The sequence below is a fragment of the Pseudochaenichthys georgianus genome, chromosome 23 (assembly GCF_902827115.2).
Source record: "Pseudochaenichthys georgianus chromosome 23, fPseGeo1.2, whole genome shotgun sequence".
NCBI classification, from domain to species: Eukaryota; Metazoa; Chordata; class Actinopteri; order Perciformes; family Channichthyidae; genus Pseudochaenichthys; species Pseudochaenichthys georgianus.
This window is the reverse complement of record NC_047525.1, coordinates 6,935,563-6,956,609: the sequence shown is the minus strand read 5'-3', so window position 1 is coordinate 6,956,609 and position 21,047 is coordinate 6,935,563. Positions and strand designations below refer to the sequence as shown.

General features: G+C 42.8%; 1 protein-coding gene across 2 annotated transcripts in view; it reads right to left on the bottom strand.

Annotated features, from left to right (window-relative positions):
• Positions 1-21,047, bottom strand: part of cacna1c (calcium channel, voltage-dependent, L type, alpha 1C subunit) — a 256,189-nt gene that overhangs the window by 10,214 nt on the left and 224,928 nt on the right. Inside the window, exons 34-52 of one of the 2 annotated variants that reach the window (XM_071201832.1) lie at positions 18,743-18,829; positions 15,783-15,920; positions 14,336-14,401; positions 13,900-13,991; positions 12,002-12,164; positions 10,868-10,995; positions 10,675-10,771; positions 10,087-10,189; positions 9,841-9,942; positions 9,529-9,656; positions 9,122-9,256; positions 5,514-5,878; positions 4,940-4,966; positions 1,351-1,479; positions 1,122-1,258; positions 903-1,000; positions 696-792; positions 410-518; positions 138-300 (exon numbers count right to left, since the gene is read on the bottom strand). In XM_071201832.1, the coding sequence (XP_071057933.1) occupies positions 138-300; positions 410-518; positions 696-792; positions 903-1,000; positions 1,122-1,258; positions 1,351-1,479; positions 4,940-4,966; positions 5,514-5,878; positions 9,122-9,256; positions 9,529-9,656; positions 9,841-9,942; positions 10,087-10,189; positions 10,675-10,771; positions 10,868-10,995; positions 12,002-12,164; positions 13,900-13,991; positions 14,336-14,401; positions 15,783-15,920; positions 18,743-18,829 (2,364 nt within the window). The remainder of the gene's footprint in view (positions 1-137; positions 301-409; positions 519-695; positions 793-902; positions 1,001-1,121; positions 1,259-1,350; positions 1,480-4,939; positions 4,967-5,513; positions 5,879-9,121; positions 9,257-9,528; positions 9,657-9,840; positions 9,943-10,086; positions 10,190-10,674; positions 10,772-10,867; positions 10,996-12,001; positions 12,165-13,899; positions 13,992-14,335; positions 14,402-15,782; positions 15,921-18,742; positions 18,830-21,047) is intronic. The other variant, XM_071201831.1, reaches the window with a different exon arrangement.

The window sequence follows — 21,047 nt, the reverse complement described above, 5'->3', positions numbered from 1 at the left end:
TGATCTCTAAACCTCTATGATTTTCTTTTTTGACAGCGTTTCTGAGTTCCAAAGAGGTATAATTCAATAAATAAATCTTTTTTTATTTAAAAAAATGTATTTAGCCCTCTGGAGCGGTCCAAATCACACACACTCACCGCCTCCACCAGACTGCCTGCGCTGCCGTGACACAGGGAGCTGGAGTCTTTTCCCAGTAGCGAGGGCACTGTGAGCGACACTGGCCGCGGTGGTCTCTGATTGGACACACTGGGGTTGGGGCTAGGACTTGGCCCTCGGCTGTTCCCATTACTGTCGTTGTACCTAAGAGAAATACATCTGTTTATTAGAGTATCATAAGAATCCTCCTGATTGCCTCTTGGGAAATGACAGTGTTATTTGGAACAGTTCTTTTCAAGGTGCATAATCCTACCAAGGCCCACAGTTGACAGAGGGCAGGCTGGTGTTGAGCTTCTCATGGGAGCTCGTGCCCTCCAGCCTCAGAGAAGGCACTCGTCGGTAAGAGGGGTCACTGCCAGTGGCTAGAGACGATGACAGAGCAGAAACCATCAGGAGAACAAACCAATCTCACCAAAAACAATACGTTTTTTTATCATTAAAAGAAAAGGGTAAGTGTGCTGGCTGATGATATGCACAGCCACATTTCTGTTTGAAAAACAGCTGTTTTGCTTTTAGTGTGAGCACAGGATTGAGTGTACCTGTGGGACTGGCTGGAGGCGTGGAGCACAGCCGACTGAAGAGGGTGGGGGAGTGACTCCTTCTGAGCAGAGGGCTCAGTCCTGCCACTGCCAGAGCCTGGAGGAGGACAGAGCAGAGGGACGGGTCAGAGGAGAGGAGTCTGCAGGACCTAGTTCACATTTACAATTTCTTTATTTGTGAGAGTATCATTGGCCAACTTTTTCTACCTGATGATGTACAAGGTGTAAGGGTACAGAAGTCTTCTGGGAGACGTCTGGCCTTGAATGTCTCCTCAGACACTCCAGATGGAAAGACGATCTCCGCCCTGACACACACAACAAATGTGCAAACACTCAGCATGTAAACATTTGTACATTGTATGAACACGAATAGACTAGTTGTACCAATACTTCTGATACATTTTTTTAGGGATAATGTGTACTCACCTAGAGAAGTGGGGCAGAGGAAGACTCTCCTGGGAGACTGCCACCCTCCTCCTCCTCCTCCTCCTCTTTTGTCTTCTCCCTCCTCTCCTTCCTCCATTGGAGTCAACTGCTTACATGTTTCATCCTGATATACCAGCCTGAGCACACAGACACACAGAGAGCAGTCAGAGACAGACCCACCCTGAAACTCGTGAAATGTAGAGATGAAACTGTACTGCGTGGTCTGTACATGTCTGAGGAGAGCGAGTGGTCGTCCTCTAGGTACTTCCTGTTGTCTCCGTAGCTCTCGTCGTACGTCTCCTCCGTCGACCCGTCGCCTCGTTGGATGATCGGCAGGCGGCTGTCCGTGGACTCCGAGCTGCCAGCAAACAAACAAGCACACAAACAAAACAAACCAACAAAATGAACAAAACACCGACCACAGATGGAAAAACAGGTAAACACATAGGCGGACAGATGTAAACGTAAACACACAGAAAAAAAAGAAGCAGCTGATTAGCAAAAAAGCTCAGAGAGGAGCTTAGGAGGAGAGACTGAGAAACCCACTGAGGCATGTAGGAGAAGGAAAGAGGAGAAGGGAGGAGAAGAAAAAGAAAAAGCTAGAGAAAAATAAGGAGGAGAAGCAGGTGGGAATAATAACTATTGTATTGTTAAAGCAAAAGTGTAAAAGCATCAACTGGAATATGACTAAGGTGCAGACATCTTTCAACACAAAGATAAGGAAAGATACACTTTGGCTTGTTCAAGCTGTTATTGTTAAGAATACAAGTGTTCCAATTGAAGCCTCACTTTTCCAGCTGTTCTCATCATTTCAAATGAAGGCAAATAAAGTCATGGAATCAGATGCTTTATTTTCTAATGAGTGGTGTAAAGTAAGTAAGGAAGTAAGTAATGTACTCAAGTACTGTACTTAAGTACAATTGTAAGGTACTTGTACTTCAATTGTTGCTACTTCTACTTTACTACAATCCAGAGTTAAATAGTGTACTTTTACTCCTCTACATTTAATTATCAATCATTATAAAACACATATATATATATTATTCTGAAATGGACCAATCTGCACAATGACTACTTTTACTTTAGCTACTTTAACTATATTTTGATGCCAATACCTTTTACCTGAGTAACATTTGTATTGCAGAACTTTTACTTGTTACACTTCCTACACTCTGGTACTTCTACTTTGATTTAAGTACAAGATCTGAGTACTTCTTCCACCTCCATCGGCCTGGGAAAAACGTTGTTAGCAGACAGAAGAATCCTGAAATGCTGTTCTTATTTTCTTAATTTAAACTGTGCATATAACATGTACTACTTTAAATGGTGTTATTTTTGTATTCAAAGATGTCTTGCCACCCTATCCGTCCACATATGTTTCATACTCCAGACTTAAAGTTGACATGTCATGCTTTTCCGGTTATTACCCGTGCCCTTGTGTGTTATGAAGGTTTTTATGCATGTAAACGGTGTGCAGAGTCAAAACCCTCAAAGTACACCCTGTAGCGAGTACAACTCTAACACAGAGAAGAACTCCCCAAAACGCCTCGTTGGTGAAACGTCATCATCCATTTGATTCTTCCGGGTACATCAGGACGTCATGTTGTAACCGGAACGAAATGGACCAATCCGTGGAGCCGTTACGTTAAGTCCGCGGAGCCGTTACGTTAAGCCCCCGCTGATTGGTCCAAATTGACCAATCCACGGACTTCCTCACACACTCAGTGCAGGCAGCTCAGCTGATGTCTCCTCCGGGCTGCTGCTGATAACAGACAGTTGCGATCGCGGCGAAATTCTCTCTGCAGACCCATTCTCACAGCGTTTATCAACCTTTTTCTTACTCAATATCAAGCCACACTTATTGTTTTGACTTCGGCTGTGACTTTGTGTGTGCTCAGGGTGAGTTTGGTTGTGTTTCGCTGTATATCGCTAAACAAGGAAATCACATCTCCACGGAGCTCAGCGCGATTCACAACGTGAAACAATCGGACGTTGTGAATCACCCTGAGCACACACAAAGTCTCAGCCGAAGTAAAAACAATAAGTGTGGCTTGATATTGAGAAGAAAAAGGTTGATACACGCTGTGAGAATGGGTCTGCAGAGAGGATTTCGCCGCAATCGCAACTGTCTGTTATCAGCAGCAGCCCGGAGGAGACATCAGCTGAGCTGCGTGTGTGTGTGTGAGGAAGTCTGTGGATTGGTCAATCGGAGCACACTGGGCTCACAGGGAGGGGGGCAAGAGCTCCAACGAGCCGTTTAGTGGAGAGAGTGAATACACGTAGTTTACTGAGATGCTGTATGCGAAACAATGTGAGTTTGGAAAATTGCACAGTATTTTTCTATTGTAATATCCCTCAACAATGGTATTATGATCAGTAGAAAGGACCATGACATGTGACCTTTAAGCTTCGAGGAGACATCCTGACATCTGACGTTTAACCCATAGACTGTAGGTTTAACCCCATAGTTTGCTTTAGTGTTACAGTAAGTCAAAGCAACTCCAAACCATCTCTTTTGTTACAAATAAAAACATGCTAATTACCTTTTTTCTTTTGAAGCAAATCTCTTCTCTTCAGGATTACCCAGTGAAGAAATATAATGATAACATCTAAATGTCAAGATGTCCCTTCAATTCAGAGCTAATGAAGCTGCTCATCAGCAAGTTCTGGGTTAGAACAGCACTCGGTAACAACCTGAGTACGACTGTTCGTAATGACTTTGATCCAGTTCACTCCACTTGGCAGCTGCATCGAGGTTACCCTTCATCAAGGCCAGAAAGCATTGCAAAGGTCATACTTTGCTTTGCCTTTATTGTAGCAAGTATAAATAACTAACTTTCTGAACACATGGAAAGGGAATGAGATGAACCCTCTCTTTGATTAACTATGACTCAGGATCTTAATCTTCAGAGGATCCTGTCCTCCTAGGTTCAAAACATTATTTTAACAAAAAATAGATCAGAGAATAGATAGGTCTAAAGCCCTACTACTTCAGGGGGTAATAACTACATTGAAACAACTGAAACGTGGACTCTAACTAAATGCTTTATGTCAGATTTCAAATAACTGTATTAGGTTAGTTGAAAGCAATAATATTAAGTTGAACCTCATGTTTGTTATTTAAACTTAATATTATTGTTTTCAACTAACCTAATACAGTAATGTGAAAGCTGTTGACATAATACATTTAATTAAAGTAAACGTTTCAGCTCTTCTCCTACTCTTTCTCACAATTAGGATACAAATATAGGTTTTCCTGAGGCTGGTGCTAATAGTGGGCCAGAGGGGTTAGGATACCGGAAATCATCTTCAACAGGCCATACAAATCTAGAGCAAAGTGTATGGCATAAAGAGCAAAACATAGAAAGAAAGCAGACACTGTGTCTAACCCAGACCTGCCATCCAATAGCAGCAAACAGCAGCAATAGAGCCTTTGATAGCAGAGGTTTGGCCGCACCAAACAGTCTATCTATGGCTTTGTAGCACATTGTACAGTAGCAGCATAAAGCCTGGCGTCAGCTTTAGCAACTTAAACATTATGTGCATAGCAAGTCTTACTATAGCACAGTTGGCCATTTTATGTCGCACTATGAAACCTTTTCACACGCAGTTAGGGGGACTAACACACGCAGTTAGGGGGACTAACACACACACGCGCGCGCGCACACACACACACACACACACACACACACACACCACACACACACACACACACACACACACACACACACACACACACACACACACACACACACACACACACACACACACACACACACACACACACTACTTTCTCTCTTTGTCCCCTGGCAACATACCGCATGAGGGTGTCAAAAAAACACGTCCTGCTTGTCACCAGACGCAAAAGACAGGGAAAGAGGGGAGGAAAGGAAAAAGAAAGTGAAGGAAATAGAATAATCATTTATGTCAGTACTGATATGTCATGTTGTTTATTATCTTCATGGCTAACTACAAAGTGTGATGGTGTTCAGGCAATAATTAATAATAAATCCCTAGTTCAGAATCACAAATATTAGGAAAGCAAATAATTCCCAGGACACCAATTCAAAAAAGTAGTTGATATGTTTTTTCTTTGCAATTGTACTGTGCAATTATCACTTTTATGTGAAAAACATATATTTGTATACTAATGTCACTTTTTTGCTGCTACTAATTGTTAGCCATGGCTGTGTACTTATTTGTCTTTATTTATTTGTTCTATTACTAATGTGTGTTTTGCTTCTCTATATTTAATAAGTTAGCTTACTCTTACTTTCCTTTTTTTACCTGCTAAGCCACTTTGCTGTAACTCTGTAAATGTCCCCGCTGCTGGACTACTAAAGGAATTCTGATTCTGGTTCTGATGTAACCAGATGTCCGGCCTGCACTCACCTCTTTGGAGGAAAGCACCATGCAGATCTTGGCAGTAGGATGGGGGTGAGCGGCTGCCCCGTGTGCCCGTCCACAGTGCTTATTGACGGGCTTGGGAATCGGCTGGTGCCCTGGGGCGGCACCCCGATCATGCTTGTGTTGTTGGCATTGTTGATGTTGGCGTTGGAACCGGAGGAAGAGTAGGAGGAAGGGGTAAAAGTAGTCGAGTCCATGAGCTTCTCGTGGGACGGGCTCTCGCCTTCACAAGGGGAGCCCTTCTGGCTGATGTGCAAGGGACGCTGGGTAGTGAAGGACTGTGGGAAGGAAGCGTGGCCATCGCTCTGGTTGTAGTAGTTGACGTGGTTGCTGAACAACCCACCTGACCGCTGTGGGGTTAATAAAAAGATGAAGGATGAGCATTGTGGAAAAAGCGAGGAAATAAAAATGCAGTTCCAAGTATCTTAGTATGTTACTACACTCAAACAATCAGTCAAAAGTGCTACTGTCACATTCAGCGCGGGCAGCAACAAAACTACTCAGCCAAGATGGAAAAGCCAAGCAAAGGCCTCAAGTCACAAACCAAGCAGAGCCTTTATCAGCAATGTGTTGAAGTAAAATGATAATGAGATAAATTATATTGTTAAACATTATTATACCAGCTACAGCAGGGGTGCCCAATACGTCGATCGACCGGTCGATCGCAAAGGTAGTGTGGTAGATTGCATGGCATTGAAAAAAAAGAAAAAAAAAAGTTTTTTAAAGTTAGCCTACCTAGTTAGCCATCCTTACTATGGCATTTGCCACTTGACTGACGTACAGATAAGCCAGTCTGAGTTGTATTGTGCCATACGGGTTCATGCAGGTATGAGGGGGCCTCACCTCCTCATCTGAAGCGCTTATGCGGCGCAATTAGTATCATCGTTTATCTGCCGTTTAGTCCCCCCCCCCCCCGCGCTCGCGACACAGATTGGGCAGGGGATTTTAAAAGTAGCTCCCAAGCTGAAAAAGTGTGGGCACCCCTGAGCTACAGTATATCAGTCCATTTGTGTCACCTACTGTATGCCAAAGTGACAAAATGCAGCAGAATGCAAAACGATGTGCATTAATGAGGTAGTTATATATATATATATATTAGGGCTGTCAGTCGATTAAAATATTTAATCGCGAATAATCGCATGATTGTCCATAGTTAATCGCAAATGAATCGCACATGTTTTATCTGTTCTAAATGTACCTTAGAGGAATATTTTTCAAGTTTTTAATACTCTTATCATCATATGAGAGGACACATATGCTTTACGCTAATGTTTATTATCATTTGAACAATGACAAATATTCTCATGAATATTAAACACAACAACCTCTGAACATTACAAATATTCGCCTCAATTCAACCTGGAACCTCTCTCATACAATAATACAATACAAATGATGTGTGTGTGTGTGTATTTGTTTGTGTGATGGATCGTTTGAGCTATGTGCAACTCAAGGCATATGCTCGAACGGGAGCTGCCTGGACGCTGCGATCATGTTGCGCGCACTATCCGTGCTGAGTGTGCTGACTTTTCGTACAATGTCCCGCTGTCTGGCTACCTGCATAAAGTCAAGTGCTTGGCGCAGTTGTCGGCGAAATGTCGCTCCTCTGTTTTCATTTAAACAGCTCCTTATATCCGTTAGCGCAGCTAACTAGCACCAGATGCTAACAACAACAATAATAATACACGTAAGGTCTCTCCCGGGCCCTTTCTCATTTCTCCAACTCCCCTCCTCGACTCCTATCCTCGACTCCTATCCTCGAGACTTAGTCCCGCCCACAGGAGATGCGAGCGGAGGAGCTGAGGAGAGAGGAGGGGAAGCAGCAGGCGGTTAGAGAAATGAGAACTCCTCTCCTCTGAGCGGTCATTTTAAAGAGACGTCCATTAATGATGACAGGAGGCACAGCAGCCCTCTGTCTGATGGACAGATGTGTTCATGACCACTTATATATTTACTTTTAATTCATTCACAGTGCGGTATAATGAGACAATAACAGGCTACACACACACACACACACACACACACACACACACACACACACACACACACACACACACACACACACACACACACACACACACACACACACACACACACACACACACACACACACACACACACACACACACACACACACACACACACACACACACACACACACACACACACACACACACACACACACATGTATATATTGATATAAAGATATACAATTCCAGAATCAAACAGAGCACTCTCATAATAACGTAACACTATCAGAGACCTCTCCTCTCTCTGGTCGCTACAATGAGGAAAATAAATTACGGGCCAAACGTTTTATTTACAAGTATTACAAGTAAGCAGAGGACACCAAACCAACTGAGACCTCTCTGTCCGCTGCATCTACGCACTGTACAACACACACCTACACACTGTACCACACACAAACCTACAGCTCCTAAAGCATATAATCAGGCTACAGCCGGTGTATTTTATTATGTGAAGCACTAAATGGTTTTAGAAAAATATCGACTCTTTGTTTGTAGTTATCTACTAAACTAAAGCAAATAAAGAGAGTAGGCCTGTAGAGTGATATATATTTTACACACTGCTCTGCTGTCTGCACGGACCTCACAGCTGTTCTCTCTGTAAACATCGCGTTGCGATGAAAGCAGTTTCTAAAATAATATCCAGGGGATGCATGCAGAGCTGTCATTGGCTGAGATAAGTCCGGCCATGCGTCACGACTCTTTGAAACATCTCTGTTCCCGGAAATGCATCCACGAAGGAGCCGTGGAGGACCGTGGAGGACCCATCAGTGTATCCTCGGTTATAGCTCCTCCAGAGAGGCTCCTCGACGCTCGATCCTCGGTCCTCGACGTGCATTTAGAGAAATTAGATGTCCTTCAACATGGCGCGCTAAAATGCATTTCCGGGTCACTACCGGAGGACCGAGGAGTCGAGGAGGGGGATTTGATAAAATGAGAAAGGGCCCCGGTCCTCCCGATGGCCGGTCGGTGCCTGCCGGTGAGCGTGGAAGTGTGGTCTGCTGCAAGCGGGCGGCAGGAGCGGGGCTGTCAGCATCAGCTTGTAGATGGTATTTTAAACTCGATGCGCTCTGAAACTACGGGGTGGCCGAGGACAAAAAATGCACATGGGTTAACCGCGTTAAAATAATTAGTGGCGTTAATTTTTTTTTGCGTTAACTTGACAGCCCTAATATATATACAATGGAGGCTGAAGCTGCACACGAGCATTACTCACCCTTGAGCGAACAAGTGCGTTTGTTTTTGTGTGTGTGTGTGTGTGTGTGTGTGTGTGTGTGTGTGCAGTTTTGTCGGAGTCTCTCAGTTACAGTGATCAACTGTTGTTCTTATTTTGCAATTTGCCGTAAATGGATGTGCTTTATTTATTTTTTAAAGGCAAAAGACCAATTATCTAAATCAAATTAAGTGAATGGAAGTCAAGCGGTATGTGGTGGAGGACGGGGCTTATTAAATGTCGGTGTGAACCTATGAGCAAATGCAAGCATGTCGGTGTATATGCTGGAAGCCGACATTCTCTCTCTCTCTCTCTCTGGAGAGTGTGTGAGGGTGTGTGTATCCAACCTTTACCCTGAATATATCATCCTCGGATGCAGCAGACACAGGCTCCTTCATGCCTTTATCCAGCTCCTCCTCCACGGTCAGGTCTCCGGAGATGGCCCTCCGAATCTCTGGGCCGATGTCATGTAATGTCCGCAGGCCCGCCTACACAAAAACCAACACAATGTAAGCGTGAAGGACATGTTTATTTAGAGGTCGAAACACTCAAACAAACCTATTCTTTTCTTTCTATGGTTCATTTATAACAAAGGAGCCCAATAAATGCTGTGCAAAATATCACCTTGCATTTCTTTGATTATTTTGGGATCCATCAAAGTCACAATTTGAAAAATGTACTGCCCTCTTCTGACTTTCCTCACACTGCAACAAAGTATAGAGCTTCATGATTAAAGGAAAACCTCTGCATGTTTGTGTACCTGCAGAGAAAGCGCTGTTTTGGGGGCCACCTTGGTCACCAGCCCTTGTTCTTTCCTCTTCTTAAACTTGCGGAAATATTCCTGGATGAGGAAGGTGGCGTAGAACTTCCCGACTGTTACCTCATCATCTGCAAGAAATTAAAATATAATAAATAGGATCATTTTTCAGCTGTTGCTGCAACTGCTTTAGGCAAAGTAATAATAAAGGAAAATCCAATCCCTGTTGGTAGATCTTGAAGTGCTCTAATGTTCTATATTTGTGTTTATTGTTAGTTATGAAGGCGTGAGTACATTGTTGCAGAGGATACAAACCTCCAGCAGGAGGCACTACTTGATCCAAGAGCTTCATGCTGGTTCTCTTCCAGATCTTCTTCACTATCGCCCTCAGCTCCTCGTTGGCTTGCTCCAGGTTACCTGCATACGCACGAACAGTATACATAAAAAAAAAGAAAAGACTAGGACTGGGAAAGATGGTAATACATTTCCATGGGCCGATTTGCCCACCAGTGTGTGTGTGTGTGTGTGTGTATTTCGTGGTTGTTTGTGTGTGTCTGTTACCATCCGTCTTGATCCTGAGTGCGGTTCTGACCAGAGCAAACAGTGTGGCGTTAAACATGACGGTTCCATCGCTGTTCAGAGGCATGTTCATCGACACCAGGCGCTACAACAGAGACAACATTTTGTCACATCACCATTTTAAATTAAAACATACACATTTCCTTCATTTTCAACAAACCAGAATAGATACTGGCAGCTGACAGTGTGTTTAAATGAGCAGACAGTGGTTTGACACTATGGTCACTGTTAATTTAATCCTCTAGAGAGACGTTGGTATCTTGATATCTATTTTCTCTGTACGATCTGTTGTCAATGTGCCATTTGAGTCACGGTGGAAAGTGTTAAAAGCTGTCAATATGTCTTCACATTTATACCCTGAAGACAGATTTCTGTATATTTATCACACCTGGAACAATTTAGAGGATTTAATTCTGTCCAAAAATCACAGCAAAATGTGGAATACTGGAATTTGAAAAGCTGTGATATTTCATTTGTATTCTGTGAGGATTTGCAGTACCACTAGTGTGTGTGTGTGTGTGTGTGTGTGTGTGTGTGTGTGTGTGTGTGTGTGTGTGTGTGTGTGTTTACCTTGCAGGCCACCCTATGTGGACAGAGCTTTCCAAAACCCAGAGGAGGCTGGATTCTCCGCAGCAGAGTCACCACGTCCAGGTGCTTTATCCTCCCCCTGGAAACAGCACAGAAGTTACACAGATCATAGGGACTCTCTGCAGAATGAAGATTTATTTTGACGACATATATTGTTAATTTGCTGTAAACTTACTTAGCTTCTGGGTCGTATTCAGCCCAGATCCTCTTGAATTCGTCAAGATGATGTGGCCCCAGGATTGACCAATCACGTGTCAGATAATCAAAGTTGTCCATGATGACGGCCACAAACAGGTTGATGATCTGGGGAGAATCAGGAATCAGTCAGAGACTACACTAACAATATACAGGCGATTAAACACTACATGTTTCAAGCCATTATGGACAATCTATTGAACATCAAATTCAAGTTTAAAAGTTCTCTTTTGTGGATGCACTTATTCTCCAGCTTGCCAAAAGTTAAATCAATGTCTCCTTCTCTGTAAATATTGCGCTACAGCCAAGGGATGATAGCTTATAATGGACAACATCACATAGAGAATAAAGAAAGTCTGCAGAATAAAACCACAACATGTCCCTTTGTCCAGTCTTTGTGCTAAGCTAACTAGCTGCTAGATGTTGCATAATACTATAAGAAAGTATCAAGATCTCTAAACAATCTTTTGAGATTTGAATAACATTTGAAGTGGGTTTTCCTATTGAAGTGGGTTTTCCTATTGTAATGGAATATGTGAGATAACCAGGCTTGGGGTGTAGCGCATTACATGTAACGTGATTACGTAATCATTATACAAAGAATCAGATTACTGGTACATTTTGGAAAAACAGGGATTACTTGCAGGACTAAAATGTATCAACAAAGATCAATATATTAAAGGTAGACGTACTGCCTGAATTCTCTTTTTGGTTTTCCTTTAGGCTTTCATTCTTCTTTTATTATACATCTGTATTTAATGCACTAGGTGGTGACCTCATTTATTCAAATGAAAAAGCTTTTTGTAAGCTCTACTATTCTGTAGGTCTAGCCTAAATGTAAGAGGACACATTTTGTATCCTAAATATAAGTTCACATTGTTCTGTTGTCTTACATAACACACTAACATTTCATATTCCTTTCTCTTTTGTTTATTTGCATTGCGTTTGATGTTGAGGTAATCCTAAAGTCACGAAAAGTGTTAAAACTACAGGTTATAACGGATTACATTTTTAAAGTAACCCTCCCAACCCTGGTGATAACTGCAATCTTATCAAATCCTATCTTTCAAAGTGTGTATAGGGGAGCATTAAAGCTCCTCCTCTCTGTACTCACCAGGAAGGCACAGAGCATGTAGAAGCTGACAAAGTAAATGATGGCGAACTGGCTGCCACAGTCCTCGTGGGCCAAGTTGTTCTCATTGGTCGATCCTTTCTCACACGGCATATTGAGATAGCATGCCAGCATGATCTCCTGCCACGCCTCACCTGTTGCACATCTGATAGATAGACATGCATGCACACACACACCGGCACAGATATGCACACACGTTGACACAGATATGCATGCGAAGAAACGCACGTACACAGATACATTAAAGTACACATACAGGCATAGATGTGTGCATGTGCACCAACATGGAGTCACATGGTCATTTATGCATTAACACACACACAGAGACACATAGATGTTGCATACATACAAGCATATATAAAACACACACACACACACACACACACACACACACACACACACACACACACACACACACACACACACACACACACACACACACACACACACACACACACACACACACACACACACACACACACACACACACACACACACACACAGAGAGGGAGACACATATGCAAAGTGTTAGTTTGAATATTAAAAAGAACAACAAATCATGTTATCCTAATACACTGAATGTACTGAGCAACAGCAAATAAATGTCATGCATGTTTTAGTTGAGCTGAAGATCAAGACATGTTCCAAACTGTCTTCCACTCTGAATACTTCAGTACTGCTTTCTCACTTTAAGTTTTGACAGGTGTAACCTTTTTGTGTGGGTTTAGCTATCATTTATCATGTATTGCACACATCCTGAAGCATCCTGTCTCTCTTGCTGTGATATTCTCCATGAAGGGGTCAGTAGAAAGAAATGCTTGTTATGATTTTATGGCAACATTCTTACAAAAAATATTTGGCTGCCAGATCATACTATTGTGGATCATTTCTGAAACATCCTTTTTGTGTTTCTTTGTTGGCCCCTGGATGGAATCTTACCATCATGCAACCACACAGGACAGACAGGTTTCTGAGACTGGTGCAGGATGTTGAAATGTATGATCAGTGCTCTGAAAACTGAAGAAGGCTTCATCCTTAGGGGACCAAATTCATTCAGAGATATGTTTACGACAGTTATTAGATTCATACTAGTGTCCAGGTGAACATATAGAACAGGGGTGTCAAACTCAATTTCATCGCGGGCCACATTCGCATAAAGGTTGCACTCAAAGGGCCGGTTGTAACTATATAAATATATATATATATATATAAAATAATGTATTATTACATTATTGCCTCTGAATTGGATTATTATTGGATAGGATAATAACTTAGTAATTGACTATGTCTGAAAGCAGAAGCAAATAATTGCAAGTCTTTTCAGTGCATGTCACAAAACAAGATGCATTGTGGGACATGTAGTTCATGGGCAACCTGCTTCTGTAAAGTGGCATGTAACCGTATAATAAACATATTATATTCCTTGCAAGCTCTTGCGGGGCCACATAAAATGAAGTTGCGGGCCGGATTTGGCCCCCGGGCCTTGAGTTTGAGACCCCTGATATAGAATGTGAAGCTGCTAAGAAACTGGTATGACTGTCCGATATTTGGTGACATATTGGCTATGCCTGCTATTGCTGAACAATTATTTCACATTGGCTCGTGTGCCATTTATTTAACCCTCTTCAGTTGTAACCTCTAATGTATAATATAAAAGGCTTTTCACAAGAGAGGAAATATAGCAGATTAACAAGATAAAAGTCATTTGTATTCATTTACAACTACAGGAACTAATGATGGAAGGAGAAGAAGAGCAGAGTGATGATATAGAAAGAAAAGAAGATGTTGATTTTTACATAAACAGAAGAGTATATATTAAGAGTGGAGAGGAGGGAGGAAAGAAGGGGACCAGTGTAAACGATGAGGGGCATCTTCCTCACCTGAAGAGCAGCAGGACTGCCTGAGGGAACGTCTGGAAGTTGTTGTTCCTGTTGATCTCTGTGCCATCCCGCAGCGCTATCTTACCAAACATCTATACAGGAGGGGGGGGGGAAGTAGTCACAGCACACAGGATATGACGTCAGCATTTGACAGGTGGTGGAAGTAATTGCTCTTTGGAACAACCAAAATGAGAAACCTCCGCCCCTCTCATCATCAGTGATACAAGCAACTCAACGGGAAGGACAGGAGGATTGACAGAGACAGACAGAGGAGAGACAACAGCTAGAGGAGGAGGAGAGAGAGAGAGAGGGGCGGTGAGACCGAACAGGAACTCCAGGAGGACAGACACAGGATGGAGGCCAGCTGGAGGAGAGAGAAGGAAACACAACAGGGGGTGGGGGGGGGGGGGAACAAGCTAACACGACAACGGCTTACCTGCATGCCGATCACAGCGTATATGAAGAATAGCATCACTATAAGCAGAGCTACGTAGGGCAGAGCCTAAAGAGGAGAGAGACACTTTAGTGACAAGTCGTGTACAGCATCACCCTGCGCCTGGCTGGAGTCCATTCACTTTCACACCTCGCACGAGCAATTATTCTACTGATTTAGGAAATGATTGGAGAACAAAAAGGTTGATTAACCTTACGCATGTATTTCTTTGTTTTTCAAATGAGCAGGTGCAGTGTGAGGACTAATGTATCGGTACTTTATAACGTGAAAGTGAACTGATCCGCAGCCCTGTGTGGCACAACACCAAAAACAACCCAGGACAAATCATCTGACACAGGAGTGAAAGGACGCAGTAAAACATAAACTGCTCTCTGAGTTTAGCCAGGAGTCCAGTCCCAGTGCTTAACACATGCACCTAACATGGCCACAGTGTGTGTGTGTGTCCTTTATCCCACACCGGGAGAGTGTGTGGAACTGAGCTCCTGGCTAACAATACCCCTGAGACTTTGAGAGCAGGGCCAATCATACAGAACTAGAAAGAAGTAAGAAATGGTGTCAATATGTTATCCACTGAGTTAAGTTATCCAAGTTACACATACAGTATTAACGAGTTGAATTGTTACACCATGAGCCTGGTTATTTCGTAAATGTTTCAAATTCCAAAGCTGTACTGTGACATGAAGTGGCCCGTCTCAAATAACACAAGAGAGAGAACAGATTGTTTTCATTTCCACCATAACTGTCTATCAAATGATTTACATTTTTTGGTGGTGCTCCTTTAAATGAATCTACTGCCTGTCCCGCCTACAGGGAATGGAGAGCTGTCAGGTGTTAGTAGTAGGGCATTGGAGGGAAAGGGAGTAGAAGAAGAGGGTGAGTAGGAGAGATGAGTAGCAAAGAGGAGATTGCTGGTTACGGTTCTTGAGTTCCCTGAATCCCTCCCTGCCTCTGATACAAGACTCCTAAACCTCCCCTCCGTTACCTCGCACCATCCCTCGTTCTTTTCGTCCGCCACCGTTTGGACTAAACCACCACCCACCCCACTGATTTCTTAAAGAAAATAGGGGGTGGAGACGAGGAGGCAAGGAAAGGAGAGGCGGCTTGTGAGACTCCACCGGGATGAATTTACACAAGAACAAGGATATTTGTAGCCCCATGTGACTCACATCTGCAATTACAAGATGATTAGCACAGCATTTATATCATTAAGCGGTTCTATTCTTGATTAAATATGGAGATAATCACCTTGTTGACGCACTATGCCGAATTTGGATCACAAAGTCTTTGATTGGCTATGTGAAAGGTGAATACAAATAGCCTCTAAAAAGGGCTCTGATCCGGGTCGCATTAGGGTTAAAGCCTCACTTCCACTCTTCCTGTGTAAACCCAACCCCCTGCTTTAGCATGTTGTGTCCGGTTCTCCCCTCACTTGGAAGGATTTGATGAAGGTCCACAGCAGGGTCCGAATCCCTTCCCCGCGAGACAGCAGCTTCACCAGCCTCATCACGCGGAACAGCCGGAAGAAGGTGATGGAGATCCTGGCGTTCTCTTCAGAGTTCTGCAGTCCCTTTTGGTGGGGTTTGGTGTTTTTTTTTTAGAAAAAACACAGGACGCATTGGGACACATGCAGATAGGTAAGGGAGGGAAACATACACACACACACACACACATGAACATACAAACAGAAATCCAGACATACAAGTAACATTCATATGCATATTCCCACCCACAAATAGATGTGGATGTAAATATGTAACACCCACACACACACACACACACACACACACACACACACACACACACACACACACACACACACACACACACACACACACACACACACACACACACACACACACACACACACACACACACACACACACACACACACACACACACACACACACACAGTTAATAAATGAAAAACTGCGTCCTACAAAATCCCATCAAAATTAACTGACAAAAGAGATCTGGGAGAGAATCGGGCAATCACGCTTTATTTTCTGGCTTCATGGAAAAATCACTTGGCAACAAAGAGATTGGCAAACCATATATGAGCTTCCTGAAAACACCTGCGCCGACCTTTCTTTAGAATGAATCAGTGCAACACTTTTGCAGTCTTTAAAGGCACCATACTGAAACATTGAATCTTAAAACGGCTCCATTTGTCTTTACAAAAATCCCTGGGTCTGAAAATCTGAAATGATTTCTACTCACCTCAGTGTTGTTTCAAGTAGAACACACTCTTGGATGTGTTTGATATAACCTATACAACTTCATAAGGCCATGGAAATTACATTTGACACGCATTAAAACACTTTCAGAGCCCCTAATGGTCCAACTCAGCTGAGAGATGTGTTCATTCTGCACCGGTAAAGAACACGTCTCAAAGCTAAGAGCAGACCAGATTTCCATCCATAGAAGCAAACCCTTTTGTAAATCACTGATAACAATTCACCACAGATACAGTGCGTGAACTCTAGCCTGCAGGCAGATTCCTGTTTCAATAAGTCATGCAGGCCGGCTAATTGTTTGTCGGTCACGCAGCAACTGGCCACCAGGAGAAATACTCACAAGAGGATTTTCAAATGGAAAGATAACACTGCCCAACGCAGCCACTGCCAGGGAGAACATCATATGTACCTATTCATCTTGAATTCTTTGTTTACTATGATCTACAAGCTGTTTTCACACCTACAATCATGTTATTTGCAGATCTTCTTGCAACGAACATGCTTACTCTCAAACCATTTAAGCAGTGTGTTTGCGGTATACTTTTGATTGAAAGTATGCCTTAGTGAAGAACAAGCTTTAGAGGCACTGCACTGATACTCATCCATAGGAAATAACTCCAAGATGAAATATTCAGCCATCTTGCTGAGTGCTATTCTAATACAGATGTTTTTATTTATGCTGCTCCTACTGCTCATTCTCAGGGACAAAAGGCGGGAAACATCAGGATTTGTGTAAAGCATGATGCCGTAAATACAGCAACTAAGGACCTGTTGTATTTCCCTTTGTATGACAAACAGCAGATGGATCCAACAAGCCTTCAAACAACTAGCGTTAGCATTCATGACAGTTACGCAAACATTTTAAATCAACAACTAAGTCAACTCTACTCCACCGGTATGCATCACATACATTTGACCACATAGAAATGCAGCATATCACCACCTCGTCCTCTCTGACCTCGAATCTGTTTGTTGCCATTTGAGTTTTTCCAAGAGGCCCTGAAATGTTTATGCTAATCCTACAGAGAAAACACAGTGAGCTCCTCAGAAGAACTGGCCATTCTCTACGCATCATGGTGCCGTTTGGGATAACAGATGTAATATGCTACTTTTCAAGTGTGAAATGTTTATGGAAATCAACGATGTGTGTCTTTATTTTGACCTTCTCTTACAATTGATGTTCTTGTGTTTTTTACGTTTGCACCACCATACACCAAAGCAAATCCCTTGTATGTGTAAAAGTACCTGGCAATAAACTAGATTCTGATTCTGAAAATTCACCACACTCATTTCATTATTCTATCTGTCTGGGATAACTGAGCAGTTTGGGTTTCTTTCTGAAGTTAGAGGTTATATTAAAGTGTTGACAAGTAACCCAAAACACGAGTTGTCTTAAACTTCACTGACAGATGTGCAGAAAATGACAAATCCTTCTGAGGAGTTTAAGTCACAATTCTGTACTGCATGTAATACCACAACTGGCCCACCATGGGGACCATTGCACCATTGAGAGGGGGACAGTGAGTGAGAGGGGTACAGTGACAGTAGGTAACAGAGAGAGAGAGAGAGAGAGAGAGAGAGAGAGAGAGAGTCTGAATGTGAAGAATAGTTTGGATTATTCAGAGTCATCCAAACAAATAGACTGATTCACAAGAAAGACAAATAGATAGAAAGATAGATATCAGGCCAGTGGAGAAGAAGAGTGAGAGAGACAGCGTGATTGCGTGACCTTGATGGCTTGCACTCATGATGAAGCGCTGACGGTACCAGACCCATAGGGGAAGGGGGAGCAAGTTGCAAGCCATGGGGGGGGTGGTTGGGGCAGCGGGCACCATGGCAACAACAATAGCCACTCAAGGAAAGTCACAAGACTCCAGTTATACTTGGCCTGCACAACACAGCGTCCGTCACCATATATACACACATATATATATATATATATATGAACATGTAAAAGTACTAACAGCTAGATAAATATAGGTCTGGACATGCTGAAGAGAATGACAGCAGTTGCGACAGGAGGAGTTGCCAGGACGATGAAAAGCCGAAAGTCTTGGATCATACCATGGTGTAGCAGAAGAAGGGATTAAAGTATGGAGGGGTGGAGAGATGGTGGAGGAGGTAGGGAGGCGGCGAGGTTACCGTCAGTGCGTACCATTGGCCTTACCACAGGGGGGTGAGAGGAGGAAGAGGAGGAGGAGGGCGAAGAGGAGGAGGACGAGGACGAGGAGGAGTCAGCTGGCTTTAAGGAAAGGCAACAAAGATCAGCACCAGAGCAGCGCCTTGGTGTGTGTGTGTGTGTGTGTGTGTGTACAGTATTTGTGTCTTTATGTGTTTTTGTAAAAAGTAGTACATATTTTAAGCCAGCCCTAAAAATAACTCACAAACCGCAACGCTACGCTCTGCAGAATTAATTTTAGAAAACAATAGCAGAACACTGACACTTACATCAATGCTCTGTTGTGACATTGTGCCGCCTGTCTGGTGTCAGTTTTATTTAAAATAATGTGAATCAACGCATGAATTAGTTTCTTCTATAAAAAAAAAAACTTTAATCAAATGAAAAGCTCTTGGATACCTTCTCTGTCTCACATGGTGGAAAAGTGGAACAACTCATTTCATTTGGGCCAGGAGGGAGAAGTGTTATTATATATGCAGATATGACTGCATATGGAGACTGGACCCATCCTGTGTGAGGCTGAATCACAACGATTGAAACATGTGGAAGGTAAGATATTGGGAAATTGCTGTCCAATGCCTTGAGGGCCAAAATAATGAGTGATGGTCTGGGCCAGCCACAAAGGGTCAAAGAGCGGATTTTGTACGTGTCTATATGCTACATCGTGTGTGTGTGTGTGAGAGATAGAGGGCGCCTCTGTAGCTATCTGTTGATCTTTGTGCCAGCTGAAGCTACAGTACAGTAACAGTGAAAGCTTTAGCTCGACTCGGGCTACGTTCACCAAATGCATCTCGGCATCAATGGGCAATGCCTCCTTTGGATATGTGCTATTCAAGCTTTTCTCTGACCTGAGAGTAATCCACATCCACTTGAATCTACTTTCAGGTCATACAAATGCATCGGAATAACACAATACAAAATGCTTTTGTAGGAGCCCACAGGTATTTAAATAACACTGAGAAGCACAAAGGTAACACACTGCAGGGAGACACCCGCTGGTCATCTCTGGTGTGACGACATGTTACACCACCGGGAGAGATAGATGAACTCCACATTTAATCTAAGACTCTTCACTCTGCTTTGGTGCCGGCCCTGTTAAAATGCCTTACCACAAAATGAAGCACTTGAAGGCATTCTAACAGAGCCATACATAATGATCGGACACATTCATGTAAATGAAATAAATTCCTATAATTTGCAAAGAACTATTTACCTGGACATGTATATCATAAGCACGTGTTTGTGTGTGTGTGAGTGAGGCATCAGGTTGTGAAGGGAAGGACAGTTTGGTTGTAGGGAAGGAAAGTTTGGTTGTACGGAAGGAAAAATGATGGATAAAAGATGACGAGGATGAGTGGGAAAGCTGGGAAGGATAGAAGGAGGGAGGAAGGGAGGGAGGGAGGGAAGATGGCACCTATTAAAACTATGTGCAGATTACCTTACAGCTCAAATATGTGGGAATGTGTGTTTGTGTGTTACTTTGAGGGCTAGCTTGGTCAATGAAAGCATATTAAAATCTGAAAAATGCTTCAATATGAAACATGAAATCAAGGCTGTGAATGAGACACACATTCAACTTTAATCCTCCCTTCTTTAAAAATGATCCTATTAACTTCAGTTTCATTATTCATCAGATGTAGAGCATTTGAACATGGTTTGTAAGTTTAACCAAACAAAACATTCGGTTTGTAAATCAATATAGAGAATTCCTTAAAGGCTGAACTACAGTGTGGATATGAGCTCATTTTAAATTAGCATGAGCTGTTTCTCACATTACACGTCATGTGTTCAGCAAATGTCATCAGTTCAGTCAGTTCAATGGGCAACATGGGTTTCTTGAGAACTTTCTTTACAAGATTTGTGGTTAAGGTGCATTTGACCTGTCATGGGCCAGGATTAAACCATACCTTATTTCACAATCCTTTTTTAAAATGCGTAGCACATAATAGGCTGTCCTCTTTGGATGAGTGACAGCATGAGACCCATGTTACCCAGCTTGCATTTCAGGTGAGCAAGCAGCACCGCAAACCAATGAGAGAGAAGACAGAGAGAGACAGGGATAAACATCCATAACAGAAGAGTCAAGTGAACTGAAAAAGCTCAGAGAGAGAAGAAGAGAGATGGAGAGAAGAAGAGGAGGCATTCCGAGTAGAGAGAAAGACAAGGAGGAGTAGATGCAGTTCATACTGGCATCCTCTGCAAGACACCGCTCGAAGAAAACCACTACAGATCTGTTCACACTACTTCTACTCATATCAAAAACAAAAAACGGAGAAAAGGA